The sequence below is a fragment of the Hemisphaericaspora subhashii genome, assembly GCF_019202705.1.
Source record: "Hemisphaericaspora subhashii strain CBS 10753 chromosome Unknown scaffold29, whole genome shotgun sequence".
NCBI lineage: Eukaryota > Fungi > Ascomycota > Pichiomycetes > Serinales > Debaryomycetaceae > Hemisphaericaspora > Hemisphaericaspora subhashii.
In genome coordinates, this window is record NW_026057350.1 from 105505 (window position 1) to 129785 (window position 24281).

The 24281-nt window shown below is 35.0% G+C and overlaps 9 protein-coding genes across 9 annotated transcripts; 5 read left to right on the forward strand and 4 right to left on the reverse strand. All coding sequences in view use genetic code 12, as the record gives it.

Moving 5' to 3' along the window:
- Positions 1–224: 224 nt before the first annotated feature.
- On the forward strand, positions 225–992 carry J8A68_004558 (uncharacterized protein; the record flags this gene model as incomplete). Its single annotated transcript, XM_049408530.1, has 1 exon — positions 225–992. One exon carries the CDS (start codon positions 225–227, stop codon positions 990–992), a length of 768 nt encoding a protein of 255 aa, XP_049262188.1.
- A 656-nt stretch (positions 993–1648) lies between these two features.
- Positions 1649–2455, forward strand: J8A68_004559 (uncharacterized protein; the record flags this gene model as incomplete). Its single annotated transcript, XM_049408531.1, has 1 exon — positions 1649–2455. One exon carries the CDS (start codon positions 1649–1651, stop codon positions 2453–2455), a length of 807 nt encoding a protein of 268 aa, XP_049262189.1.
- A 2206-nt stretch (positions 2456–4661) lies between these two features.
- On the forward strand, positions 4662–5345 carry J8A68_004560 (uncharacterized protein; the record flags this gene model as incomplete). Its single annotated transcript, XM_049408532.1, has 1 exon — positions 4662–5345. The coding sequence occupies one exon, from the start codon at positions 4662–4664 to the stop codon at positions 5343–5345; it is 684 nt and encodes a 227-aa protein (XP_049262190.1).
- Positions 5346–6375: 1030 nt separating this feature from the next.
- Positions 6376–10386, forward strand: J8A68_004561 (Elongator subunit; the record flags this gene model as incomplete). Its single annotated transcript, XM_049408533.1, has 1 exon — positions 6376–10386. One exon carries the CDS (start codon positions 6376–6378, stop codon positions 10384–10386), a length of 4011 nt encoding a protein of 1336 aa, XP_049262191.1.
- A 54-nt stretch (positions 10387–10440) lies between these two features.
- On the reverse strand, positions 10441–11022 carry RAD59 (Rad59p; the record flags this gene model as incomplete). Its single annotated transcript, XM_049408534.1, has 1 exon — positions 10441–11022. The coding sequence occupies one exon, from the start codon at positions 11020–11022 to the stop codon at positions 10441–10443; it is 582 nt and encodes a 193-aa protein (XP_049262192.1).
- A 1469-nt stretch (positions 11023–12491) lies between these two features.
- Positions 12492–13865, reverse strand: J8A68_004563 (uncharacterized protein; the record flags this gene model as incomplete). The annotated part of the gene is made up of 1 exon (XM_049408535.1): positions 12492–13865. The coding sequence occupies one exon, from the start codon at positions 13863–13865 to the stop codon at positions 12492–12494; it is 1374 nt and encodes a 457-aa protein (XP_049262193.1).
- Positions 13866–14920: 1055 nt separating this feature from the next.
- On the reverse strand, positions 14921–16164 carry J8A68_004564 (uncharacterized protein; the record flags this gene model as incomplete). Its single annotated transcript, XM_049408536.1, has 2 exons — positions 14921–16029; positions 16155–16164. 2 exons carry the CDS (start codon positions 16162–16164, stop codon positions 14921–14923), a joined length of 1119 nt encoding a protein of 372 aa, XP_049262194.1.
- Positions 16165–19294: 3130 nt separating this feature from the next.
- XKS1 (xylulokinase) lies at positions 19295–21066 on the reverse strand (the record flags this gene model as incomplete). Its single annotated transcript, XM_049408538.1, has 3 exons — positions 19295–19781; positions 19866–20979; positions 21039–21066. The coding sequence occupies 3 exons, from the start codon at positions 21064–21066 to the stop codon at positions 19295–19297; spliced, it is 1629 nt and encodes a 542-aa protein (XP_049262195.1).
- Positions 21067–23106: 2040 nt separating this feature from the next.
- On the forward strand, positions 23107–24249 carry J8A68_004566 (F-box protein; the record flags this gene model as incomplete). Its single annotated transcript, XM_049408539.1, has 1 exon — positions 23107–24249. The coding sequence occupies one exon, from the start codon at positions 23107–23109 to the stop codon at positions 24247–24249; it is 1143 nt and encodes a 380-aa protein (XP_049262196.1).
- Between the last annotated feature and the right edge of the window lie 32 nt (positions 24250–24281).

The following is a 24281-nucleotide window of genomic DNA, read 5'->3' on the forward strand; positions in this document are numbered from 1 at the left end:
TTTTAATTTTCTATTGTTCAAAGCAACTTGACTTTTTTCTTCTTAAGCACTGGTTCCAACCACGGGAGTACTCAAACCCCAATCTGAGTATACTCCAGTTCCTATATTATTCCTTATTTTCCCGGGATATTTCAATTTGTATTCACTCATATTTTTTACTGAAGGGATTAGCCCAACAGATTATAACTTACTATTTATACTACTGGCTGTACTCCAAAGAACGTATGTCAGCTTCACCTACAACACTCGAGAATCTATCAGCCGAATCAGAGTACGCTCTTAATCCTGAGTATCGTTATTCAGTTTACATAAACCCAAGGCCAGATCCAGAATCTAATATAGTTTTTCGGACACTTCCACCCGATTTCTGTAGGTATGAATTTTATGACCTTTCAAAAGATCAGTGTATAAAGGAATTTACTACAAAAATAATCATTGGTCAGCATTTTAGTTATCGATCCGAAATTAATGATCCAAAATTTTTTGAGGATTTTCGACAACTATTTGTTTTGCGTATTCTCCCAGATTGGCTCGCAAAGGTTTTCCAACTACCTAAATTAGGTGGATCTGACTATACCATAATAAGGGATTGGTTACGTTTTTTCGAAAAGCTTACAACCGATTTCGGATTTGAAGAGTTTTTGATTAGTCCCGATACCTTTGATTGCCGTCGAGTTGATCATGGCGTTAGTTACACAGAATGTCAAACACCGATGAGAGCCTCATACATGATTGACATCATTTGCATGGCGGTTGTTCAGTGTATGAAAGTAAAAGAGTTGCTTCCTGAAGAAATATATCCATCAGATGGACCAGTGACCTTTTTACATGTTTGGCATTATATTGTTCGTAATAAGGGGTGGGCACTGGAGCAATATCTAGCTGTGGTAAGAAAGAAAACTGCCAAACAAAGAAAGCGTATGCGTATAAAGAGGAGAGCTAGGAGAAAATGGTATTTTCCAGAAACTAGTGGCAAGAGATCCCGAAACTAACTGTTGAAGAAGAAGAATTGAGAAAGAATAATCCGAGGTCACATTTATATCGAACAAGAGACTATAGGGGACGAGCAGTCAACAATGCTACTTTCTACTTTTCCTGGAACATTGTGTGAGGTTGCAAAAGTAGGGGGATGATCGTTGTTTAACTTCATTGCATTAGGTAGGATTCTCCTTGACAATCAAATTACTATAAGCCCAGGTCCCGGTTCTGTCAAACATTTTAAATGTAAATTTAAGCTTCATAGAACAACGGCGCCAACTGGGTTTCTTTATTAGACGAGAAAAACAATCAAAAAACACATAGTTAAGTTAAGAATGGTGACATTTAGCAAATAGAATATCCAAATGATTTATGCAAATTAGGTAAACGCGGCGCGTCCTACAGGCGATATGCAGGAAATTTGATGTTTTTTTTGGCAACCAAAAATACCAAACCAAAAATCAAAACAAAATTATCAACCTCAATTCCTTCTTCAGGACAAATTGCAGAGGAGTAGTCAAATACCGATCTGAGATTATTGGAGATCCTCTATTATTTACTAGTTACTATCCCAAGGTACGGCAAATTTGTATAAACTCATATATTTTACTGAATCTAATTACAGATCATAACATATCTGTATAAACAACTTATCATACAACTAAGATATATGCCACCTACAGCAACCGAGAGTGGGTCTTCCAGCTCAAATCCAACTATAAATTCTGTGTATCCATATTCTGTAGACATAAACCCTAGACCAGATCCTGAATCCAATATAGTTTTCCGGACAATCCCACCACTTATATGCCGATATGTAATTCATAACCTTTCAAAAGAACAATACTTAAAGGAATTCACGACGAAAGTAGTCATTGGTCTGGATTTTGATTATGAAGCTGAAATTAATGATTCAGAGTTTTTTGAAGAAGTGCATGATGAAGTAGAAGAGAATATCCAGGATTGGCTATTATTGGTTAGTAAATTACCTAAATTAGGTACATCTAGATATACCATTATAATGAACTGGTTGAGTTTTTTCAAACGTCTTGGGACTTATTTCGGATTTACGGAGTATTTTTCTAATCGTGACACATTTGATTGTCGCAGAGTTGATCATGGTGATAGTTACAGGCAATGTGCAACCCCGAGAACAGCATACATGATTGAATTAGTTTGCAGTGCTGCTGTTGTGGTTCTGCTTTTCGAAAAGTTAATTCCCGAAGAAGTACATCCATCAGAAGGAGAAGTTACTATATTAGATATTTGGAATTATGTTGCAAGTCATGAAGAATGGGCAGAGGAGCGAGCTCTTGCTGCGGAACAAAGAAAATCTGCAAAACAAAAAAAAGCTGGCAAGCCAGCGAAGAGCAAGCCTGTAAAGAAGGCAGCTAAAAGTACTTGGCTATTTGTACAAAAACCGACTAAGATATCCAAGAAGGCATCATCAACGACCAAAGGAAAAGGTCCTAAATAAGGCAACGAATTTAGTATACCCTAGAAGATCTAGAAGAAGCCAATTCAAAATTGTTTTATTTTCGTCTCCTCGACTTCCTATATTCATATTTTGTACTATGCTTCCTTTTCACTCTCCCTCATCTATATAGCCATCGAATTGCTGCTCATATAATGTTTGTATGTTATTGTTTTCATCCTCTAATTTTATACCTATTTATTATATTGCTATGTGTTCTTTTGTACAAGACCCACAATCAAAAAAAAAGACTAATAAATTCATAAATAAAGATAAAGAGCTCGAAAACCAATGACGTCAATCAAAAATGATTTTATTCAATATTGCTTACATTGCAAGTTTGAGTTATATTTGGTTTCCCGTGGAATACAATTTAAACTTTCATATCTGGACGCCTTATAATTGTGCCGAATATTTGCCCCCAGGTAATTGATGACTATTTACTTTTGGGTATGACTGAAGAGATGACTTTTTGTAGTGACTGCAAAATTTCCGTATGCACCCGATTAAAGATGATAGCAAATTTACAAAAAAATAAAACGTTTTTCAATTTTTTGACAATACAACCGAAATTTAAAACCACAACCCAAAAGAGGCATCAGGCGATGGACCAAGCAACAACCAAAGAATTCATCACTGATATCTGTAACCAACTCCGTTTATTATTGTGGTAAACTTGCTCTAGCTTTTGATAAAATGTCAATTAATTCAAAAATCTGTCAAAAAAGCTGTCACTTCGCTTTTTTTAAGTCTGAAATCGCAAGGCAAAGCTGCATGAGGTCACCCAAACCCGATTTTGTCATTTTTTGGTTTATCTCTGATTGGTTTCGTTTACGATATCCAAGCAAAAATAGAAGAGACGAGTCATGTCATTTGAAAATGGAATGATCATCGAGGATGACGACTATAAAAGCCGTTAAGGAAAAAGAAATTAGGCAAATAATTTTTTGTCTCGTCAAACAGAAATTTATCGAGAGAAGTGAAAAGAAAGGATCGTATTAGTATGACATATTATTGCTTTTAGTTTGCCATGTGACAAACTAAATAAGATAAATTAACGCGGATATGGGTTTTCAAAGTATATGGCTTTCAGTGTATTGGGAGTTTTGATTTTTAGAATATTGGGGTTTGTGGAAAGATTCGGAGTTGTTTTACCACTTCTGTAATACGGTTGAGTGAAATGTGCCTTGTGCTATTTTTGTCACCATCGTCCAAAATACCAAAAAAATATCGAGAATTAGTAATAAAATGCACAAACTAGATTCTTGGAGGATTTACTAATTGTCTGTATCTTCTAGACTAGCTCTGACGACGATGCAGTTTAAATTATTTTCTTAGTGTCGTTCCAGCATCTCTATCTGTCGAGTATCTCCCAATACTGTGACAAGAGTCGTGAAACGTTCTATGACAAGCAAAAGGGTCCCCGGAAACAATACAATATTAGTACATCTACTGTTTTGTCTTGTTAAAGAATAACAATAGAATGAACAATGTGTAATGGTGCCTAGTTAGTTACCATATGAAGTTTTGTGTATCAAATGCCTTATTGTTTCTCCTATTTTAATCGTAAATATTATTTTTTTTTCGTTTGACAGTACTAAAGTCTACATTATCTCGATAACCACCTTCCCCCTAAAATTAGAAAGGATTAGTGGGGTATACCACACACATTTCGAGAATGAAATATGCTATAGGGGTAGTTTAAATACCACGTTATTTATTTAATGGGCTAAACTACATACGTTTTTTGGGTTTGTCACAACCGAATATGTTGCGTCAGAAAAGCAATTGTTGTGGTTTGTACCCGGCTTAGACCTCTTTCTCTCTATTGTTATTCTTGTTGTCATTGGATAAGACTGATCATTGTGTTAATAATGATGATGTAATCATATACTATCATCCCTTTCCGGATAAGAATCGGTACAATTATGCTAGGTTCATATAAAAATAGAATTTAAAGGTTTTACTTGTGTTCCTATTTGTAATCTTCATTTTACTCCACAGAAATAAAAAAAAATAATTTTAAATTTAAAAGCAAATTTATTTTTTGAATGCCGATAACTATCCTTTTTAGTTTGTTACATTTTCCTTTCTGAAAAATATTAAGAATATATAAAAAGGAATTTGAATCCTCGTTTCCAACTTCTTCTGGCCATTCTCTCTTTTCTGTTTCTCTCTTGATGTTTCTTTAGATATTGGTTTATCCATTATGGAGTTGTTATATATAGTCAAAGCGTTATTTAATGGTAGTAATAGTACATCTACTACACCTCAACAACTGAAAGGTAAAATAATAACGGGGAAACCTCAAGATTTATCACCTCACGTGTTTAACGATATCATAATTATAAAACAGCAGTTGAAACAATATGATAACCAATTTTATAATAAGTTATTTAAATTATTAGAAGCAAATCATTCAAAAGATCTTAAAGCTCTTCGAAGGAAATACAATAGATATACATCTACTCCACATGCTTCCACAGATATTGCACAATATCAATTAGAATTATTCAGATTATACAAATCACATTTGGACGATTATATCAATCTTTTAAACTTCTATAAGAATAACTATCACAATTCATTATATCATTCAAATAAACAACTATTAAGTCTAGCTGCTAATATGGAAATAGACGACGATGAAGCCCCAGATCATTTATTAGACCCCATTTCATTCAATCTCTTCCAAGATCCAGTTGTCACTCCTAGTGGTATTACATATGAGAAATGTCATTTGGTTAAGCATTTGAGACAAAAGGGAAATTATGATCCTTTGAGTAGACAACCATTGTTTGAAAATGAATTATATCCTAATTTGATCATTAAAGAAGGTGTAGAGCATTTTAAACAACTGCGTAGTAATGCTAGATGTGAAGTAGCCAAATAAGAGAGTGACTTGACTTGATTTCAAGATTTAGGTAGAAAGAATAAGTCAAGTTTAGCTTGTCGATATTTGTAAAGATAAAAAAGGCTTATTGATAGAATTAGTTTGATTGCTTTTCAAAGGTTGATTTTTAACTGATGATAACGAATGTATATGGTCCTTTTCGCTTCTGTATATGAAATCTATATAGATTGTGTGTATTTATTATTCAAATAAAAAGTTATGAATTTGATTCTATTAATTGAGGGCACGATGATAGAACAGCCAACCACTTTCGGTGCCGATATGGTCTAAAAGTCCCCTCAAAATTAGAGTGGCTTTTTAACATCCATAATGTCATATATTAAATAAAGTTTATGAATGGACCGACCTGGAGTTTCATTTAAGCCTCTAGCGAATCATTCTACATTCGGACCCTTTTGACTGTCATTCTCCACAATATGTTCGAATAGGCAGATTGAAGTCACTTGCCGCCTAATGACTATTTTGCAACCAATCTGTTCTAAACGACATTTTCCAAGTTCACGACATATATAAATGTGACACACGAAGTTCCTTTCAAGGTAGATACAGATATGCGAGACCATTTCACCAACTGCAAATACAAAAACCATCTGTAAGGCAGATGATATATTAGTAGAGATACTAGTAACATTAGTGTTAGAAGTGTATGCCCCAACCGTAATTATGGACAGTCAAGAGTTCCATTTTCCCCGGAGGTGCTCCGTCGTCATCTGGTAAAGAATAAAATATTCATACAACTTGATGTTACTTATCCTAAACAATCTCTAACTTTCTTTATCTTATTAGTAGCCACCTCCAATTAAATAAGCTGGAACGACCCACTGGTTTGCATTCTAGTATGTTGCAGCCATCTTAGAAATAACTTCCCTGCCCTACATTTATAAAACGACATTTACAAAATGTCGTGCACAAAACTTTTTTTTCATCGCTGGCCAAAATCTCATCGCAATTTATTCACCAAATAGATCAGATTTGTTGTAAAAAGGTACCAATTAAAACCCAAGGAGCAATGAAGAATTTAATTGTACTAAATAGGGGTCATATAACTCCAGAATCAAGAACATACCCAGACCTTCACATCATAGACGCTGTATTTGACACAGTCTCAGATTCAATCACATTTGTCCTTTCATCACCAGAATCACAAATTATTGAAGTTCAACAATTTCATAAAGATGGATCTATTGAAGTTTTAGCCAGTTTCCCAATCTCTTCGGAAACTTTCCCTGAATCTCAAGAGAATAAATTATTGAAATTTGTGCATTTTGTTGAAACTTGTCAATTAGTGTTTGTTTTCTCCCATGGAGATATAATTGTTGGAACTTATGATCTAAGCAGTGGAGATTATGAAAATACAATGATTGAGATTGTTGGGTCGATAGATATAGGAATATTAGCTGCTAATTGGTCAACTGATGAAGAAAGTTTGGCAATTGTAACTAGTGAATATAAATTATTAGTCTTGTCTCGATTATTTGAACCAATTGTGGAAAAAACATTAGATCCAAATGATATTAAGATTACTGATTCAAAACATGTTTCAGTGGGTTGGGGGAAGAAAGAGACCCAATTTAAGGGAAGAGGATTCAAAGCTAGAGAACGTGAAGCATTAAAACATGCCGGATTGAAAGATGATGACGAAGTATTGCATGATCCCACTGTTAATGAGATTGAACGTGGGGTTATTTCACCCATGGATAATGGATTAGTGAAGATTAGTTGGAGAGGAGATTCAGAATATTTTTCGGTCCTGACTATTGAAGCGGTATTGGTTGAGGATACTGGAGAAATGTATGATCGTAGAGTTATTAGAGTGTTTGATCGTCAAGGGGAATTACAAAGTGTTAACGAGGCAGTTGATGGATTGGAACATAATTTGAGTTGGAAACCCCAAGGAGCATTGATTGCATCTACACAACGTCATGAAGATGACGAGGATGGTGAACCGGTGCTTGATTTGGTTTTCTATGAAAAGAATGGGTTGAGACATGGACAATTCAATACTAGGTTAAACCCAGACGTAGAAGTTATTGAAGACTTGATTTGGTCATGTGACAGTGAAGTGTTGTTGTTTCAATTGAAAGATAGGGTTCAATTATGGACAAGTAAAAATTATCATTGGTATTTAAAACAAGAATTATTTGGTGATTCAATTACATTTGTCAAATTACATCCTGAAAAGCCATTAAATGTTATGATTGGATCTAACAGCGAGATTCAAATTATTGATTTATCTTCGAAAATAGTAAGGGGTCCAACACAATTAGGAAACGATATCGGGATGACTTTAGTCACTGATGGAAGCACAGCTAAGATCACTCCACTTTCAATAGCCAACGTGCCACCACCAATCAGTTTCAGAGAATTAGATATCCCAGGCAATATCACTGATTTGGCAATCAGTAAATCCAATGAGAAGTATGCTATCATCTCCAGTGAAAATGACGTTTATTTCAGTCAATTATCCATTGCAGACATGAAAAAGGGAAAACACCCTCAAATTATAAGTAAAATTTCCAGTGAGACATATATTCATTCATCACATGAAGTTGCAAAACAAGTTGCATTTATCCAAGATTCTTTCGTAGCAATTGCCGTAGATGCACCAATGTATTCCCGAGTCGTATTGTTTGATATTGAAGATATTACCAAACCTTCAATGAATGAATCAATTGACGTTGCGCCTAAGGTAATCTTATTGAAGAGTAGGTCTGATTTTGAAACTGTGATCATCGAGACTGTTGATGGGAAAGTTGTTCAATTGGATTCAAGATCGGATATTACTGAAGTAGCTAGATTTCCTCAGTTATGTCGTGAATTAGAAGTGACTATTTCTGAAGAGGGCGAAATGAAAGCATTTGGTATTTCTAGAAATGGGAAGTTGTTTTCTGGCGATGTTCAGGTTGCTAATGGAGTGACATCTATTGCTATTAGTGAATCACATTTGATGTTTACTTCTGTATCTTCAAAATTGTGTTTTATTCATTTGAATTCAACAGAAGAGAATTATGAAGTCTTCCAGAATCTATCTAATGAGAATATTGTCGATGAAAGAATTAGACAGATTGAAAGAGGTTCAATTATTGTCAATACTATGCCTACAAAATATTCGGTGGTGTTGGAGGCTCCTCGTGGGAATTTAGAAACTATTTGTCCTCGAATTATGGTTCTTTCTGCAATTAGAAAATTCATTAAGCTGAAAAATTATCATGATGCATTTGTTACTTGTCGTACTCATAGAATAGATTTAGATATTTTACATGATTATGATCCAGAATTGTTTTTTAATAATCTTGAATTGTTTGTTAAACAAATTAACAAGGTTGAGTATTTAGATTTGTTTGTTTCTTGCTTACATGAAGAAGATGCCACATTGACTAAGTATAAGGATACAATTGCCGATGGGGTAGCACAAATGGCGATCCAAGATCAACAACAGCAACCAGAGGATCATGCACTCAGTGTGAAGAAAATCATCAAGAATAAACCCGAAGAACACGTTAAGGAATTCAAAGATTCTAAAATCAATAGAATTTGTGAAGGTATTTTGTCTGTATTATTAAAACCAGAATATTTTGACAAATATTTGCAAACAATTCTTACTGCATATGCATGTGAGAAACCACCCAATTTGAAAGAAGCATTAGTTTTGATTGGAAATATGCCCGATCGTGAACAAGTGGAATCTGCCGTTACTCATTTATGTTTCTTACAAGATGTAAACAAATTATACAAGACTTGCTTGGGGTTATATGATGTTAAGCTAACTTTGGCAATTGCTCAACAATCTCCACAAATGGATCCAAAAGAATATTTACCATTCTTACAAAATTTACATATCCAACCAGAATTAAATAAGAAGTTCTTGATTGATGATTATTTGAAGAATTATGAATTGGCTTTACAATGGTTATTTGAACAAGGCGAAGAAGTATATGACAAATTTGATGAATATGTCGTTTTGCATGAGTTGTATAAACCAGCATTAAAGATTTACAATTATGATAAACGCAGACATAATGATATATTGAAATTGTTTGGAGAATACTTGCAAACTAAACAAGAATACTCCGAAGCTGGATTGATTTTTGAATATTTGTATGATTATGAAACTGCATTGGAGAATTATATCTTGGCTAAGAAATGGAAATTGGCATTAGCATTGGTTGAAAAAGGCTCAGATAATTCTAAATTAATAGATTCAGCTGATAGATTAGTGAATTCTTTAGTTGCTGATCATAAATACAGTGATGCCGCTGAAATTGAATATCATTTCTTAGGACATGTGGATGAGGCAATCAGATTGTATTGTAAGAATTATTGGTATGATCATGCAGTCATGTTAGCTTACAAGACCAATAGTGCGGCCATGATTGAATCAATTGTGGATGTTCAATTAGGAGAAGGGTTTGGTACTATTGCTGAATTATTAGCTGATTGTAAGGGGCAAATGAATTCCCAATTACGTAGACTTCGTGAATTAAGGGCCAAAAAACAAGAAGATCCTTATTCATTCTATGGAATTCCTAATGATAGTGAATTGGACACTCCTGATAATGTTTCTGTTGCTGCTAGTGAAACTTCAACCACACCTTCTTTTTTCACGAGGTATACTGGTAAGACCTCAGGTACTGCCAAGACGGGTGCCAGTAGAAGAACAACCAAGAATAGAAAGAGAGAAGAGAGAAAGAGGGCTAAAGGTAGAAAGGGAACTATTTACGAAGAAGAATACCTTATCAAATCTGTTGGGAGATTATTGGAGAGATTGGATCAAACACAACCAGATGCAACTAGATTGATTGAAGGGTTGATAAGAAGACAAATGAAGGAACAAGCATATCAAATCCAAAAGAATTGGATGGAATTGATTGACTTTATAAAAGACAATATTGATGAAATTCATAATATGAGTGAAAAAGATCGTGAAAGAATTGATGATAATGGAGATGTTTATTTGATTGATGAGATTCCAAAACCAAAAGTTAATGAATTCCCTAAATTTAATATTTTGGATTATTAAGTTGGGTATGTGTATCTATATCTATGTATTTCTATTTATATAATATCTCATTAGTTATTGTAATTGATATTCAAGACATAAATTTCGTAGACTTAGAATTGCATTTTTATTACCATCAGTAATTGCTTGTTTACGACATTTATTATAACACATCGGTTTAGATGGTAAATTGGTAGCTTGTCCCATTCCATATTCATCTCTATACGTACCATCTTTTAGTATTATTCTAACATGTGCTAAACATTTAGCAGAATAAGTTGATGTTTCTTGATTAAAATTACAATCTAACATTTCACAAGAAAGAATATTTGAACACCATCCATTGAATCCAAACACTTCATTGGCCAATTTATAAAATATACTTGATGACAAGCCGACAAGATTTTCACGTCTCCTACCACTTCCATAGCGTAAGGAATCGCGCGAAGTTTGGATTGCTTCGAGACGCGACTGTAGTGTCCCAATCTTCATTAATGCCCAATCACTACGAATCGCGTTTTCATCATCATCACCATCTGCATGGACATCTTCATCGGATAAAAATTGAGACATATCTGGAAAGAATTCTACAGATGATGATAAATTATTGCCTTCGTTATCAACATCACCATACTTAGAATCATAGTTGAATGCCATTTAAACCAAGTCCCATCATCCAACTGGTGGATTGAGTTAATTAGCTAGCTAGAAGAAAAAGACAGGCCAAAAAAAAGCGCGCACACTTTCCGTTTGTCACGACAAATGGTGTCTCCTTTTCATTAGATGAAGGAGTCAAAAGATTGAAAAGGACACTAATTGTTATAAATTCACAAATACAACAAATAATGAGCAAATCCCCAACGCGTGAACTTGATATACTACCTGGAGGTGCTATGTCAGGATATAAAGATGAGTGAAGATCAAACCAAATCAATGACGATAATTAACATCATCAAGAAGATCATCCAGGCAGTCGTGCAAAGACCAAAAATTAGACTATTCACTGGGTACCACTAGATTCTACTTATAGAACAAAAGAGTGATATAAAGTATATCATTGTAAACCTCTAACTCTAGCGAGTCAGGACCTATGTTTATATTCTTGAATAGCCAGATCCCGAATATATTGGATACTTGGTTCTATATCAACCCTTTATGCATGGTAATTCGAAGTTTGATGGAATCTGTTCAATATTGTGTCTTCTGGAACATGCAATGAGATTCCACGAATTCTCACTATATTCGAACAATCTTACTACTTTTAGTGTTGGTACCAATTATGTTCCACCCAGGGGTGGACGACTTCGTTCGATTGCAATTCAAATCATTCAACGTGTTATTTAACAAGGTAATAATGGTGATTTATTGTACCAACTTGCTTGTCCACTTTAGCATTACTTTCCTCGATTAAATAGACACCCACACTTTGAGTCCAACAAGATTTTCCAATTTCTGTTTTAGTTATTCATTTCTTTGGTTACATCGGAACTCTCGACCGTTCCAATCATCTTGTTGAAATAAATAAGTTACGAAGCGAATACTTAATGAACAAAGAAATAGAGCACGTGATAACAACACAGGGTAACACTCTTCTGAATACTAGACTGCACATCAAAATCAAAGTGAATAACGTCCATTAAATTGAACTATTTATAGTCTTACATGGTTAAGGAAGGTAATTAACACATTTAGTGAAGAAAGTTTTATCATATCGATTATACAAGTAAATTATATTAAGCACTCATCTCAACTTACTGGCAGTGTTCCTGCTCTCGAATTTTAATATGATTACAATAATTGGGCTGCAAATTACACATCTTCAATTCGGTTCCATTTCAATCTAAAACAAATTTATACAATGAATCCTACCAAATAAAGACTATGCCTTGAACTTGCCGAGAATCGGGTCGCCATATCGTAACCAGAGTCATGAAGTTTTACTAAAGAGAAGTTCTTGTTTAAAAATATTAAAATTATAAAATTTAAGAATTGAATAAATAAATAGCAATCTATTGCTTAAATCCCCTACCATTTTAACCTTCCCTCTCATCAATAAAGAACTATTTTCATATCCGTAGAATCGATATAGTCTTTCTTCGGATGTCAATACCATTGTTTGAACAAGACTAAAATAGAGACAAGCATTTGACTTCCCAAGCCACAAAACCACTGGCTGATCGACAATACTTAGCATAATCTTCCTTGTGGTTCACAGGTTTCATATTTGCTCTCTTGCAGCATGAAAATGCATTGGGATGGAAAATTCTTTTGTTTTCACTTTTGGAATTATCAGTTGGAAAGTCAGAATAGGCAGGGATTACCCTGAATGGAACACCCTGAAAGGCCGTTCCATGGACTTTTTGTGCAATTCTGATATTGTTTAGGATGGCTCTGTCTAAAGCATCTTTTGGAATATATTGTATGTCGTCTTCGTTTGTACTTAAAGTAGATTCTTTCAAAGGTGGGCTGATATACATATATCTGGATGATTTGTTTTCTTTACAACGTTTGATTCTCAATGCATGGATAAGACGTTTGGCTTTGTTGTAAGTATTAGATCTGTATGAAGTGAAGTTTTCTCTAGGAAACGTAAGTTCCTCTTCTTCTTTGTCCTCGTTCTGCATGGAAACCCATTTTCTATATATATTAGCAGTAGGAGGAGTAGTGGCAGTTGTAGCAGCAGGAGAAGGATCAGTAATGGTTGTAGGAGTAGCTGATTTTAAATCTACTTTAAAATTTCCGCAATCTAATGAAACGTCTCTTGACAAGACCCTGGACATATTTGTGATTTCATTGTCTCTATTGATTTTCAGCAGTTCCAAATGCCTCCTGGTTCTGGTGGAATCCAATTTATATTTGCTATTTTTAGCATAAGTAGGCATTTCATCAAATCGACCTTCATCTGCCAACCACATGGTGTCTATTTGGTTCCAGAGACGTACAGTTCTGGTCAAACAACCTTCTCCTGACGAGATCTTTTCTCTAGATAATTTAATTTGATGTTTTTCTTTGTCCTTGGTATCTATGTAAAACAATTTTCTATTGTCAATAACAACAGGAGAAGTAGGAATAGTAACAGGCCTATCAACAGTAGCGGTAAACACAGTTGGGGATTTGAGATCATTTGATGAATCCTGGGTTGTTTTCTTTTCCATTTGCTTGGAGATGATAGCATATTCTTCTTCATCGGACACAATTCTGTCGTTTCTAACAGAATGTGACTCGGCTTGAGGAGGTTTGGAATGGTTGTTGGAATTAGCAGGAACGACTTCGGAATAATTTGATGGTTGTGTAGAATAAATCGAACTTTGTGGTTCTGAGGTTGGTTTTTGGTGAATCTCTTGGCTAATTTTCCTCGCACCAGCTTGGAGCTTGTGGAATAAACCACGAACGTATTGTTTCTTTATTGGTTCGTCGAGATCATAAAACTCTGGAATGTTCAATAATTTGGCTTTTTGATTGTTCGATTTGTGGAATTTGGCTGAGAGCTTTGTGAACATAATTGGTTTATGAATTGTTTGTAATAAAGTGAAAAAGAAAGGAGTACAAATAAATAAATTCTGTGTTTTTTTTGCAATTGAGAATTTATACTTCCAAAAGTTGCAACCATTTTTTTTCGCCTAAGAATATTTTATGAATCAGTTTCTTACACGTGATGCGTAGAACTAGAACGCAAACTGTAGCTTGCTTCTTCTTCCCTACGTCAATCCATTAAGTGGGGCGATCTTGATTGGATATTTACCAGTATTAGTCTCTAATAAGCAACATATGATTCAGATAGATCATCCAAAGTTACATCAAGGATCTGTAAATTCTCACGGAATTATACTCTATGACAGTTTTTGTATTTGTTCAACCCTTTCAAAGTTGCGAGAGAAATAGTCAATCTATAAATTCTAAGATCTACTTTTGGTTATCACTATTTATCCCCTCCTTTGTCCAAGTCTATCATTTAACTAAATGATACCCTGTTCCCAGTAGTTTGAACGATTCTATTCTCTCTGAAGTTATGAGTATTACCCAAAAACTAAATTCAAAGTATGTCTGAGTTGGTGGGGGGGGGGTGTCAATGAGGCAATGTTCCAAAAGAAATGGGCCTATTCGTTGAAAAAGTTGCTTGCAAGAGTCCATTCTTTTATTTGTCTAAAGTTAAACCTCGCCTACAACTCTCTTTAGATTACACGTGGTAGCGCTGCACGGGCCAGTAAACGATTCTCTCTTAGTGTAGCCTGGAACCTTTTGTTGAGATAAATAATATGAAGCCAATGCTTTAGAAATAGAACGTGGTAGCAAAGTCGGTTAACACCCTTCTGAATACTGAAATCTGGATAACGTCCCTAAAGTTGAACTATTCTTAGTCTCATATAGTCAAGGAAAGCAATTAATACAATAACTGAACAAGATCATACATAAACTATACGATTATACTTGCAAATTATATAATCACACATTTCGACTTATTTGCCGCCCATCTAGAGGCTGGTCTCGAGAACCATCCCCAGTTGTGTCTCGCAGAATGGTGGCATATATATGACCTTCCTTGGATGATTCTTTCTCAACGGTGGAGTTTTGTCGGTCTCTTACCACCGGTTTCTCGAACGAACCATTTTCTTTTAGCCCTCCTCTTTTTACCCATACGTTTTAGGTCTTCTTGCCGAAAGAAAGCAACGAGTCGCTTTATAAAGAAGTCCCGGGTGAGGAATAATGGAGCAATATAGTTCCAAACATGGCATAGTGTTAATTGTCCTTCTGTTGGATATAGCTCTTCAGCAATCAAGTCATACTCAATCATGTAGTCAACAATCAAAGAACAAATGGAGTCAATATAGAACGAGGTTCTCATTGGCGTTTCTCCTTGTAAGTTATACACGTGATGATCAAGTCTACGACAATCAAATGTATCAGGGCTAGCTAAATACTCGTCGATACCCCGGTAGTAAGACGTAAAGTATTCTAAAAATCTTTTCCAACTTACTATTATAGTATAATCAACTTCGCCTAATCTGGGTAATTGAACAGCTAGAAATCCCCATTTCTCGAAATTATCATTGAAACTTTCACTGTGATTTCTAAAAAATTCTGGATCGTTAATTTCACTTAGATAATCAAAATTCCGGCCAAGGGCTATCTTGGTCCTGTATTCGTTTATATATTGTTCTTTTGAAAATTGAGTAACCTTGCCATAGTAGTCATATGGTGCCAGTGTCCGAAACACTATATTAGATTCGGGGTCTGGACTTGGGTTTATATACACTGAAAACGGATAATCTGGATTTATTGGGGTACGTAACCCGCTCTCGGGTCTTGTAAGTTTCTTGCCAACAATATAGCCCCAAACGTGACATAAAGTTAATGGTCCCTCTGGTGGATATGTTTCTTCTGGGATTAGCTCTTTCTTAACCATGTGGCGAAGAACCGCCTTACAAACGAAATCAATCATGATACTACAAGAGTACCCGCAAAGAGGGAGATTCATTAGCTGTATTACTAGTTGAGAGCGACAATCAAATGTATAGGGCCCATCTAAATACTCGTCGATTCCTTTGTAGAACGATTTAAAGTTTTCGAAAAATGTTTTCCAGCTTTCTATTACACTATCACTATCTTTGTCTAACTTAGATAATTTGTCAATATTTGATATCCAATCGTAAATACGATAATAGCCTAGCCGGAATACAAAAAAATTTGGATCATTAATTGCACTTACATAATCAAAATTCTGACCAATTTCTATCTTCGTCGTATATTCTTTTATATATTGCTCTTTTGAAATTTTCGTGGTCTCATACATATACTCATATGATGGTTGTGTTCGAAACCTTATCCTAGATTCAATATGCGGTCTTGTCTGTATGTAAACTGAATAAGGATAATTAGGATTTAGCCTGGGATCTGTTAGAGAAGGTAGCATAATTTTTATGGAATACGACAAGTTATTTGTATAGTTAAGCTATAATCTCTTCAGTTTTTTTTTTCTGAATACAGAATAATAATGGATGGACGATTTGAATAGAATCAGGGTGAATGTGAAACTTATCTCGTATGGAACCCTATCTTCAACAGTCTTTTGTTATGGTGACCAAAAAATAAATTATATAATTAAATTTCCTGCATATTGTTTATCGTTTCAATAGCGCAAATCTCTTCTGTGAACAACACATTTACAAATTGCATATTTAAAAATTAGTAGGAAGTTACATTCTCCGTTGGAAGTCACTTTTCTGAGCATGAAGTTAGTGTGGTCTACTTTTCTAGGTTCATAGTATGGAATTTTGGTGTAAAAATCCGTTTGCGCTCCCACCTACAATCCAGTCTACAAAAATTTACTCTACATTTCAAATCTTTAAAAGAAGCCAAACCATATTTATTGAAATATATTTATAAAGAAAAACTCTACTTAATTCAACGAAGTCAAATAACGATCAACTTGTTACTTTTAACAACCTTACATAATGTTGGTCCTTCGCATTTTGAATCGTAATGATGGACCAGAGGTGGTGGTAGGGGTCAACACTCTTGCAGCATCGTCAGTCTTAGATTTTTGAGCCTTAGCGTTAGTGTTTTGAGCAGCCATTGTAAATTTGTTGGTTTTGTTAGTGAAGAAAGAAAGAAAGAAAGAATAAAACATTCCAATTTGAAGAGAGTTTGAAGCCCCTTTTATAGTCGTCAGAAATGAGTTCCACGAATGTTCCAAACTATAGATTCCCAACAGTGTAATTTTTGACACCGTGTTAGACCTCGGACATTCCGTCTTTCCTGGTAATAAATCAAGTTGAAACATTGTCATCTTCTTGCAGACTAACTCACCTTGTTTTAAATAGATTGACCGTTTTTTCCTAATCTGGATTCGACAATGGCTGCAAAAAAAGAGAACGAATTAGGTCTCGGATATTCCGTCTTTCCTGGTAATAAATAAAGTAGAAACATTGTCAATTGTGTCATCTTGTTGCAAACTAACTCACCTTGTTTTAAAAAGATTGACCGTTTTTTCCTAATCTGGATTTGGCAATGGCTGCAAAAAAAAAGTATTTGAAACAATTTAAAGTGTCAATTTTTCACTCTAAAGTTTTGCAGTCTTTGCGGGGCCCCGCCTTTCCATTTTTTGAAAAAAATTCATGCTGGATCACCTGTTCATGAATTCGAACTGTAAGTATAATAAGGTACTTACTTTAAACATTTGAAGAGTTTTCTTTCTGTATGAGAGCTTACCCACATTTTGCCACATCCATGAGAACTATTTTTTTTCCAATCTCGTCTTTCCAACACTCCTACTAGTTTGGGAATAGATGTATCATGCAGAAATAGTAACTGTCGAATCCTGGTACCGCAACCAAGGGTAAATATTTCCTTATAAGGAATTGGCAATGGTTGTGTTGAAACCCTAATCAAGTTTCAGTCATGCGTGAGTACCTTCCGATGAGAGTTTCCTATTCTACTCCGCAGCGTATTTCTGTTTTATAATATTTGCATTGGTTTCATATGCCATGGCACTGTGGCTTTCAAACATTTTGGGAAGCACTGGAGCTGTAGTTGAAAAACCGGATATAACATTAGATGGCATTACTTTCCCATATACCTCCCGAACGCAGCTCTCGCTTAACCTCGTGTAGTGCTCTCCACCAGTTGCATTGCTTGGTTGTTTAACCTAGAGCAGTCCAGAGTTATATTTTATCTACAAGTTATTCTAATTAATAATTATTAAAAGTAACATACTAAAATATCTTATTCATATAAAATTCATATATAATTTAATCAATAAAGATAAACAACGATTATCTTCTTACTTACATATATCTTACATAATGTTACAGGAAGCGTAAAACTTAGCATTACTACCTGGTCTCCACCACCATCCCCAGTTGTCTCTTGCAGCATCGTCAGTCTTAGATTTTTGAGCCTTAGCGTTAGTGTTTTGAGCAGCCATTGTAAATTTGTTTGTTTTTGTTAGTGAAGAAAGAATCTTATTTTAGCTTAGTTAACTTTCCTTTAGGTTCCAGGAAAATATCAACCTTTTGATGACGTTGGAAACCAAGCAGATTTTCAAACTCATAAATTCAACAACGTTAACAGGTTGCAAGCTGTAGAAACCTAGTCACTACATGGACTCAGCAAAAAATGCAACATGTATAAGATTACATCAAACCCCATTATCGGTGCTGTGTGTATGAAAATAATTTCCCAATGCGACATAACCAATGGCTGCAAAACAACAAGAAATTAAGTGTCATTTTACTCTAATGATTTTGATAACACCTTTTCTTGGAATCGACGCTATGGCGTAAGCCCGTGGGCTCATTCTATGTGAATATGGGTTCATTTATGACTTTTGATGTCTGCCATGGATCCAAATTCAGTCGCGGGCGTCAAGGAAACATCGTATGCGTGCATGTTTCATTTACAAAATCGTCACCCGTTTTGCTGAATAATCAAATACCACGCTGCAAGTCTCCTCAAGGAAACATCGTTTGAGAATGGTTTAGTTCAAAAATTGCCTCAACTGGTTTGTTTTACAATCAAAATGCCGAGCTGCAAGCCTCAGTCGACGACCACATGGTTAAGGGATATTCAGTACTACGTGGTTCCAAATATGATAGACATCCTTTTTTTTGCACCACTGATCATATCATATTATAATTGAAATAGGAATTATGGTTTCTGTATATCAGCTGCTGTATGTGTTTCATATTATTACTGTGTGGCTAGAATACTGGGTGGCTAGAACTAGAAACGCAATGTAATGAAAGCCATGTACTCTCCCAGTGAAGGGGAAATAGGTTTGAACTTATTTGTCGCAGTTCAGAAATATTCGCGCTACAATAGGAAACTGGGAAATGGCGTACACTTCCCTTGTTCCCAGGTCTGTTGTCTCTCTATTAAATCTCTATAATTATTAATGTGCAAGCATGTGTCTATATACTCATTAGCCTATCTAATGTTTTAACAAATTTTCTTCCATCTTTGCTAATAAACCAACTCCGTCAAAGTATTCAACCCATTTATCTTCAACTTCAAAAGTATCTAACTCATTATTAAGTTCGAATAATTGGTTGATATATTTGTCATAATTAATCCATTCCCCTTTTTCTTCACATAAATAACTCCAACTTGCCTTATAAGCACCACCCAAGGCACAAGCATTTGGAATTTCAACTTTGTAATTACCATTGACTGGACCTAAAATAGAACCCATCTTGGAAATAATACTCAAGTTATTGGAAGTACCACCAACGTAATAACATCTGTTTGGTCTGGCGGTTAAAGATTGGAAAGTTTGTAGCTTACCATCAGTATATAATTCACCGTATTTATTAGTCAAATCGGAGTAAACTTTCTTTAAATTAACAGTTTCTGGTTCTGGAGAAGTAGTAGCAGAGTCACTAGATTTACTCAACATTGGACCAGCACGTAGTCTACAACTTAAAGTTTGGGATTCGATAATAGCACGATGTAGCAGTAGTTGTAATTTAGGTACTCAAAGATTAAGTGTACCTTGTTAGAACATGTTGTCTTCCAAGACAGCCCTTACGGTTTGTGCTGGAGCATGCGGGACAATTTCACCTAATGGGAAAAAGATACCTAATTTGTTATCAAATTTACCAGATTTTTCCAATATTTCATTGAATTTATCCCAAGACTTCTTGTCTTCGATATTGTATTTTTCATTAATTTCATCTCTGACTCTTTCTCTGGCTAAGGAACCGTTACAGTAACAAATCATACCCATGTAATGGTTTGGCATTGTTGGATGTTTGAATAAATGGTATTGGGATGATGGTTCGTAGTTGTTGGTTATAAGTAAAACGGTTGTGGAAGTACCTAAAGATAATAAACAATCATTTGGTTGTAATGGTAAGGATAAGATGGTGGCTAAATTATCACCGGTGAATGAATAAATTTTACAGTCGGCGCTGAATCCGTACCTTTCAGTGAAATAGCTAGAAATCTTACCTGAAGCATTGTATGTGATTGGTTTTATTTCTCCTAATTTTGCTTTAATATCATCAAGAGCAGCCTTGTATTTAGGATCATCTTTGGAGATGTTATCAACTTTAGGATGGACACCAGCAGCTAAAGCTAATAACTCTTCGTTAAATTCACCCTTCTTTAAATCGTAAAGGTTCATACCACAAGCATCAGATTCTTCTAATCCATCGATTTCACCTAATAAAACACTGGTAACGAAGGAAGAAACTAAGGAGATTCTAGAAGTTTGTGCGTATTTGTCAACATGGGATCTAGTGGAGAATTTTCTGATTTGTAAACCAGTAAATCTTAAATGATCTCTTGAACCAGTAATTTCCGCTAATTCTTCACGTCCAATAGCTTCAACGAAAGCTTTACCCTCTGGATTAGTAGAATGATCTTGCCAGTTTGGTGACTTGTCCCAAGAAAAGGCGTTTTTCAATTGTGTGGATAATTCACCTTCAGAGTTTATAACAAAGTTATTACTGCTTCGAAGAACCCTGGTCTTTTGCCTTGGTACAACAACGCAAGAACCGGAGATTCCTACAACTTTGTCAAATGGGAAATTATCGGCTTTCATTTGTTCAAATACATGATTAATGGAGTCTAACCACATACCAACTGGCGATACGACTTCACCACCTTCATTTGCTAAAACACCCTTGTGAACAGGTATAAAAAGAAACTTCCGCCGTAGTTTAAGTTGCAACTTTCAGAAATTTCGTCCCAAATTTTCATTGGTGACGATGATTTTTAATTGTTGAGTAGAGAGATCAAATCCCAAGAATAAGGATTCTGATTCTAAATAATCAGTAGTCATGATATGTGTATTATAGTTATCAGTTGTTACAGAAAGCAAGAAGAACCTTAAAAAAACTTAAAAAAAAAAACCAAAAATGGGAAAACTAAATACTATTTATAAAAAACGGATGACGCCTCCCCAAGGAAGCGTATAAGCTTGTCTAATGGGGAGGGGCGGTTTGCTGTTGATGTAAGTCCATCTTTGTGCGTTAATGTGGAGGAAAAATATTATTTTTTTTTTCAATTGAATTTGAAGGTCATACCGAGACCGTTATTTTAATTAAAAGAAATTCACATTTATTTCTAATATTTAACTTGTAACCATTCAATTGGAGGTTTTGAATTAAACCACCAATTGGGACTTACTATTAAAAGTAAGATTATTACTTGAATACCAAAAGCATAGCAAAGATTAAGTAAAGAATCTGTGGCTACACCAATTGTTAAGGACACCAATATATTTATTATGGAAGCCACACTAATAATTTGATCAACAATGAAAACTAAACCTTATCAATAACCTTTAAGATATTTAACAACATTTAGGTAACGTGTAGGTATATATGTGTATATGTGTATCTATCCTAATGAACTATTAACTAGAAAAGTTCAAACCCACCTAGTCACTCTTCTTAATTTGTTTTTGAGTGGAATTACCTTCCTTTATAGACAGGGGTGTGTTTTTTTTTTCGCTGTCACTAAAATAAACTGCTGGCAGTAAAAAGCAGAATAGCACTTCTGAATTTGACCTTCTTCTGAATAATTTGACAAATGTACACGACCCCCTACCATTAACACTTATTAGTTACTTACTAACACAATAAGACCTTTGTGTGATGTGGGCCGTTATACTGTTGCAAAATTAGAAGCGGGAACTCGCTTAATGAACTAACAATAGTTTCCAAATTTAGAATATTTAATGAACCAAAGCATGGAGTTTATCGCCATGCGATTTTAGTACATGAAGGAAAACTATCTCTTGGAAGGGCCATTGTTCACCACTTTTGTTAGGAAACCAAGATCCAACCTTATATCCAAACTTTTTTTAGTTAAGAAAAAAAGCCAATCTGGTGAAGAATGGCCCTATTCTCTAAAAAACGAAGTGACAGTCTTCTTTTTTTTATTTTAGTCCCTTATATACTGGCAATTTGACTATAAGCCCTTGAATACTGACAAATTGACTATAAGAAATGACACCTGTATAGATTTTAGAAGATTTGTTGAAAATGGAACTGCCTCTACTGAGGTTACAAGATTAGAACGAAGAAAAGCATGGCTGTTACAGATACAGTACTTAATTAAATATTAAAATCCCGTAGTATAAACAATTACTAAATATTTCGAAACTCTTTTCTCAAAACTTCTCATAATTAATTTTATTCTCAAATTTGTTCGGTGGTAATTTTTCAAATTTATTGCTGCCACTTTTTTAACCAATATTAAAACAATACTCACATTCCCAACACACAACTATCCATAACAAGAAGTCTTACATTAGCACATATCTCAACAATATTGTCGTTTTCTTTTTGATATCACTCAATACTGGGATTAAATTTTTTGGCATATTTTAGTTGGTTTTATTCTCAAGTTTCAATTTGCAGAGTGATAAATTCGTATCATTCAATTCAACTTATTTGAAGTAAACACTTGGTGGAAGAACGGCTCTTTATATAACCGTAGAATATGACCTAATACAAAATCTTGTCAATTTGGTCTAGATAGAATTATTGGCAGCTTCATATTAGGATAATCCAATAGTAGATCCAATGCTGTCTCCTGCATATTAGAACAACTTCAACAATAAAGGTGGGGACTGAAAATTCAACCTAAATATCACTCCTTTGTATGCTTGCTTTGGGTACGTGAATCTATCGTGGGCTAGCTAAATTTGATGTTTATGAGGTTCAAGTTTCCTTACACAGAAGCCCAGTGATATGAAGGCAAAGTCTCAAATTCATATTTGTTGATAGTCCAATGAGCAACCAGAGCAATCTTCAACCAAACTCCCCAGGTGAATTATTATTAGCAAGCTTGCCTGATGATGTGTTGCTTGATATATTATACTATTTGAATCAAATTGACACTATTCTGCTAAGTTTAACATGCTTGCGGTTCAAAGAGGTAACTCGAGCAAGGTTGTACTCTAGAATATATGTTTACAGAGGAAGCAAACTCATTCCCCGAAGTTATTATGTCAAGAACTATACGGATTTTACACAAATTAGTTGGCATACATTCTCCCGAATGTTGGAAGATAAAGAATGTCTTGCATCATGCAAAATGGTATACTTTGTGAATGACGATGTCTTAGACGTACCTCTCTTGGACAGGATATCTGATAAATTCCGAGAATGTATGATTGTGATTGAAAGAATTCGGAAATCCGAGGTCCAACGTTGGATATTAAGACAGCCCGATTCTCCACTTATATCCATCCACTGTATATCCAGTCCCACTACTAAAGTTGATCCTGTGAGATTATACATAAAGAATTTAACAATCTCAATTTCCTCGGAGATGAACTTACCCTATGAGTTAAGTAAGTATCCTAATTTGGCGTATCTATTCATTGAGAAATTGCAAAATTTACAGGGCCTCCCACAAATCTCCGTTACGGGTCTTAGAATCAGCGAACTTCGGGAATTCAACATTGATGACTTTTGCGGTTGTTTTGATATATCAAGACTCACCTCCCTTGATCTTCTGAACGTCCTGCAAGAGATAATTCCAATGGCACCACGTTTCAAAAGTCTTCGCAAGCTATACATAAGCAACTACCCACAAATTATGTCCGAGTTTGCTGAGGCTCTTCCACAAAACTCATTAGTACACTTAACTATTCCTCCTTCAATGATTCCTTCATTTCTTCCGGTCGCTCTCCGCCATAGTCTATCCTTGAGATGTATTACTTCTAGATCCAGAGCTTCTTTCATTGTTCCGGGTGACTCATCACAGGTAAGGAAGTTATTCCACCAGTTTGAATCGCACCTTGATATGTTTCCTAAAATTCAATACGTCATCTGGAAACATGTTGCGTTACAAGTTACGCGTGACGTCACTGGAAATGCTTTAGGATTCGCTCCTGTTGATTTTCACCCCCTTTACTTCCCTTATTAGTTTGTACATTCTGATAACTTCCGTTTGCTTGC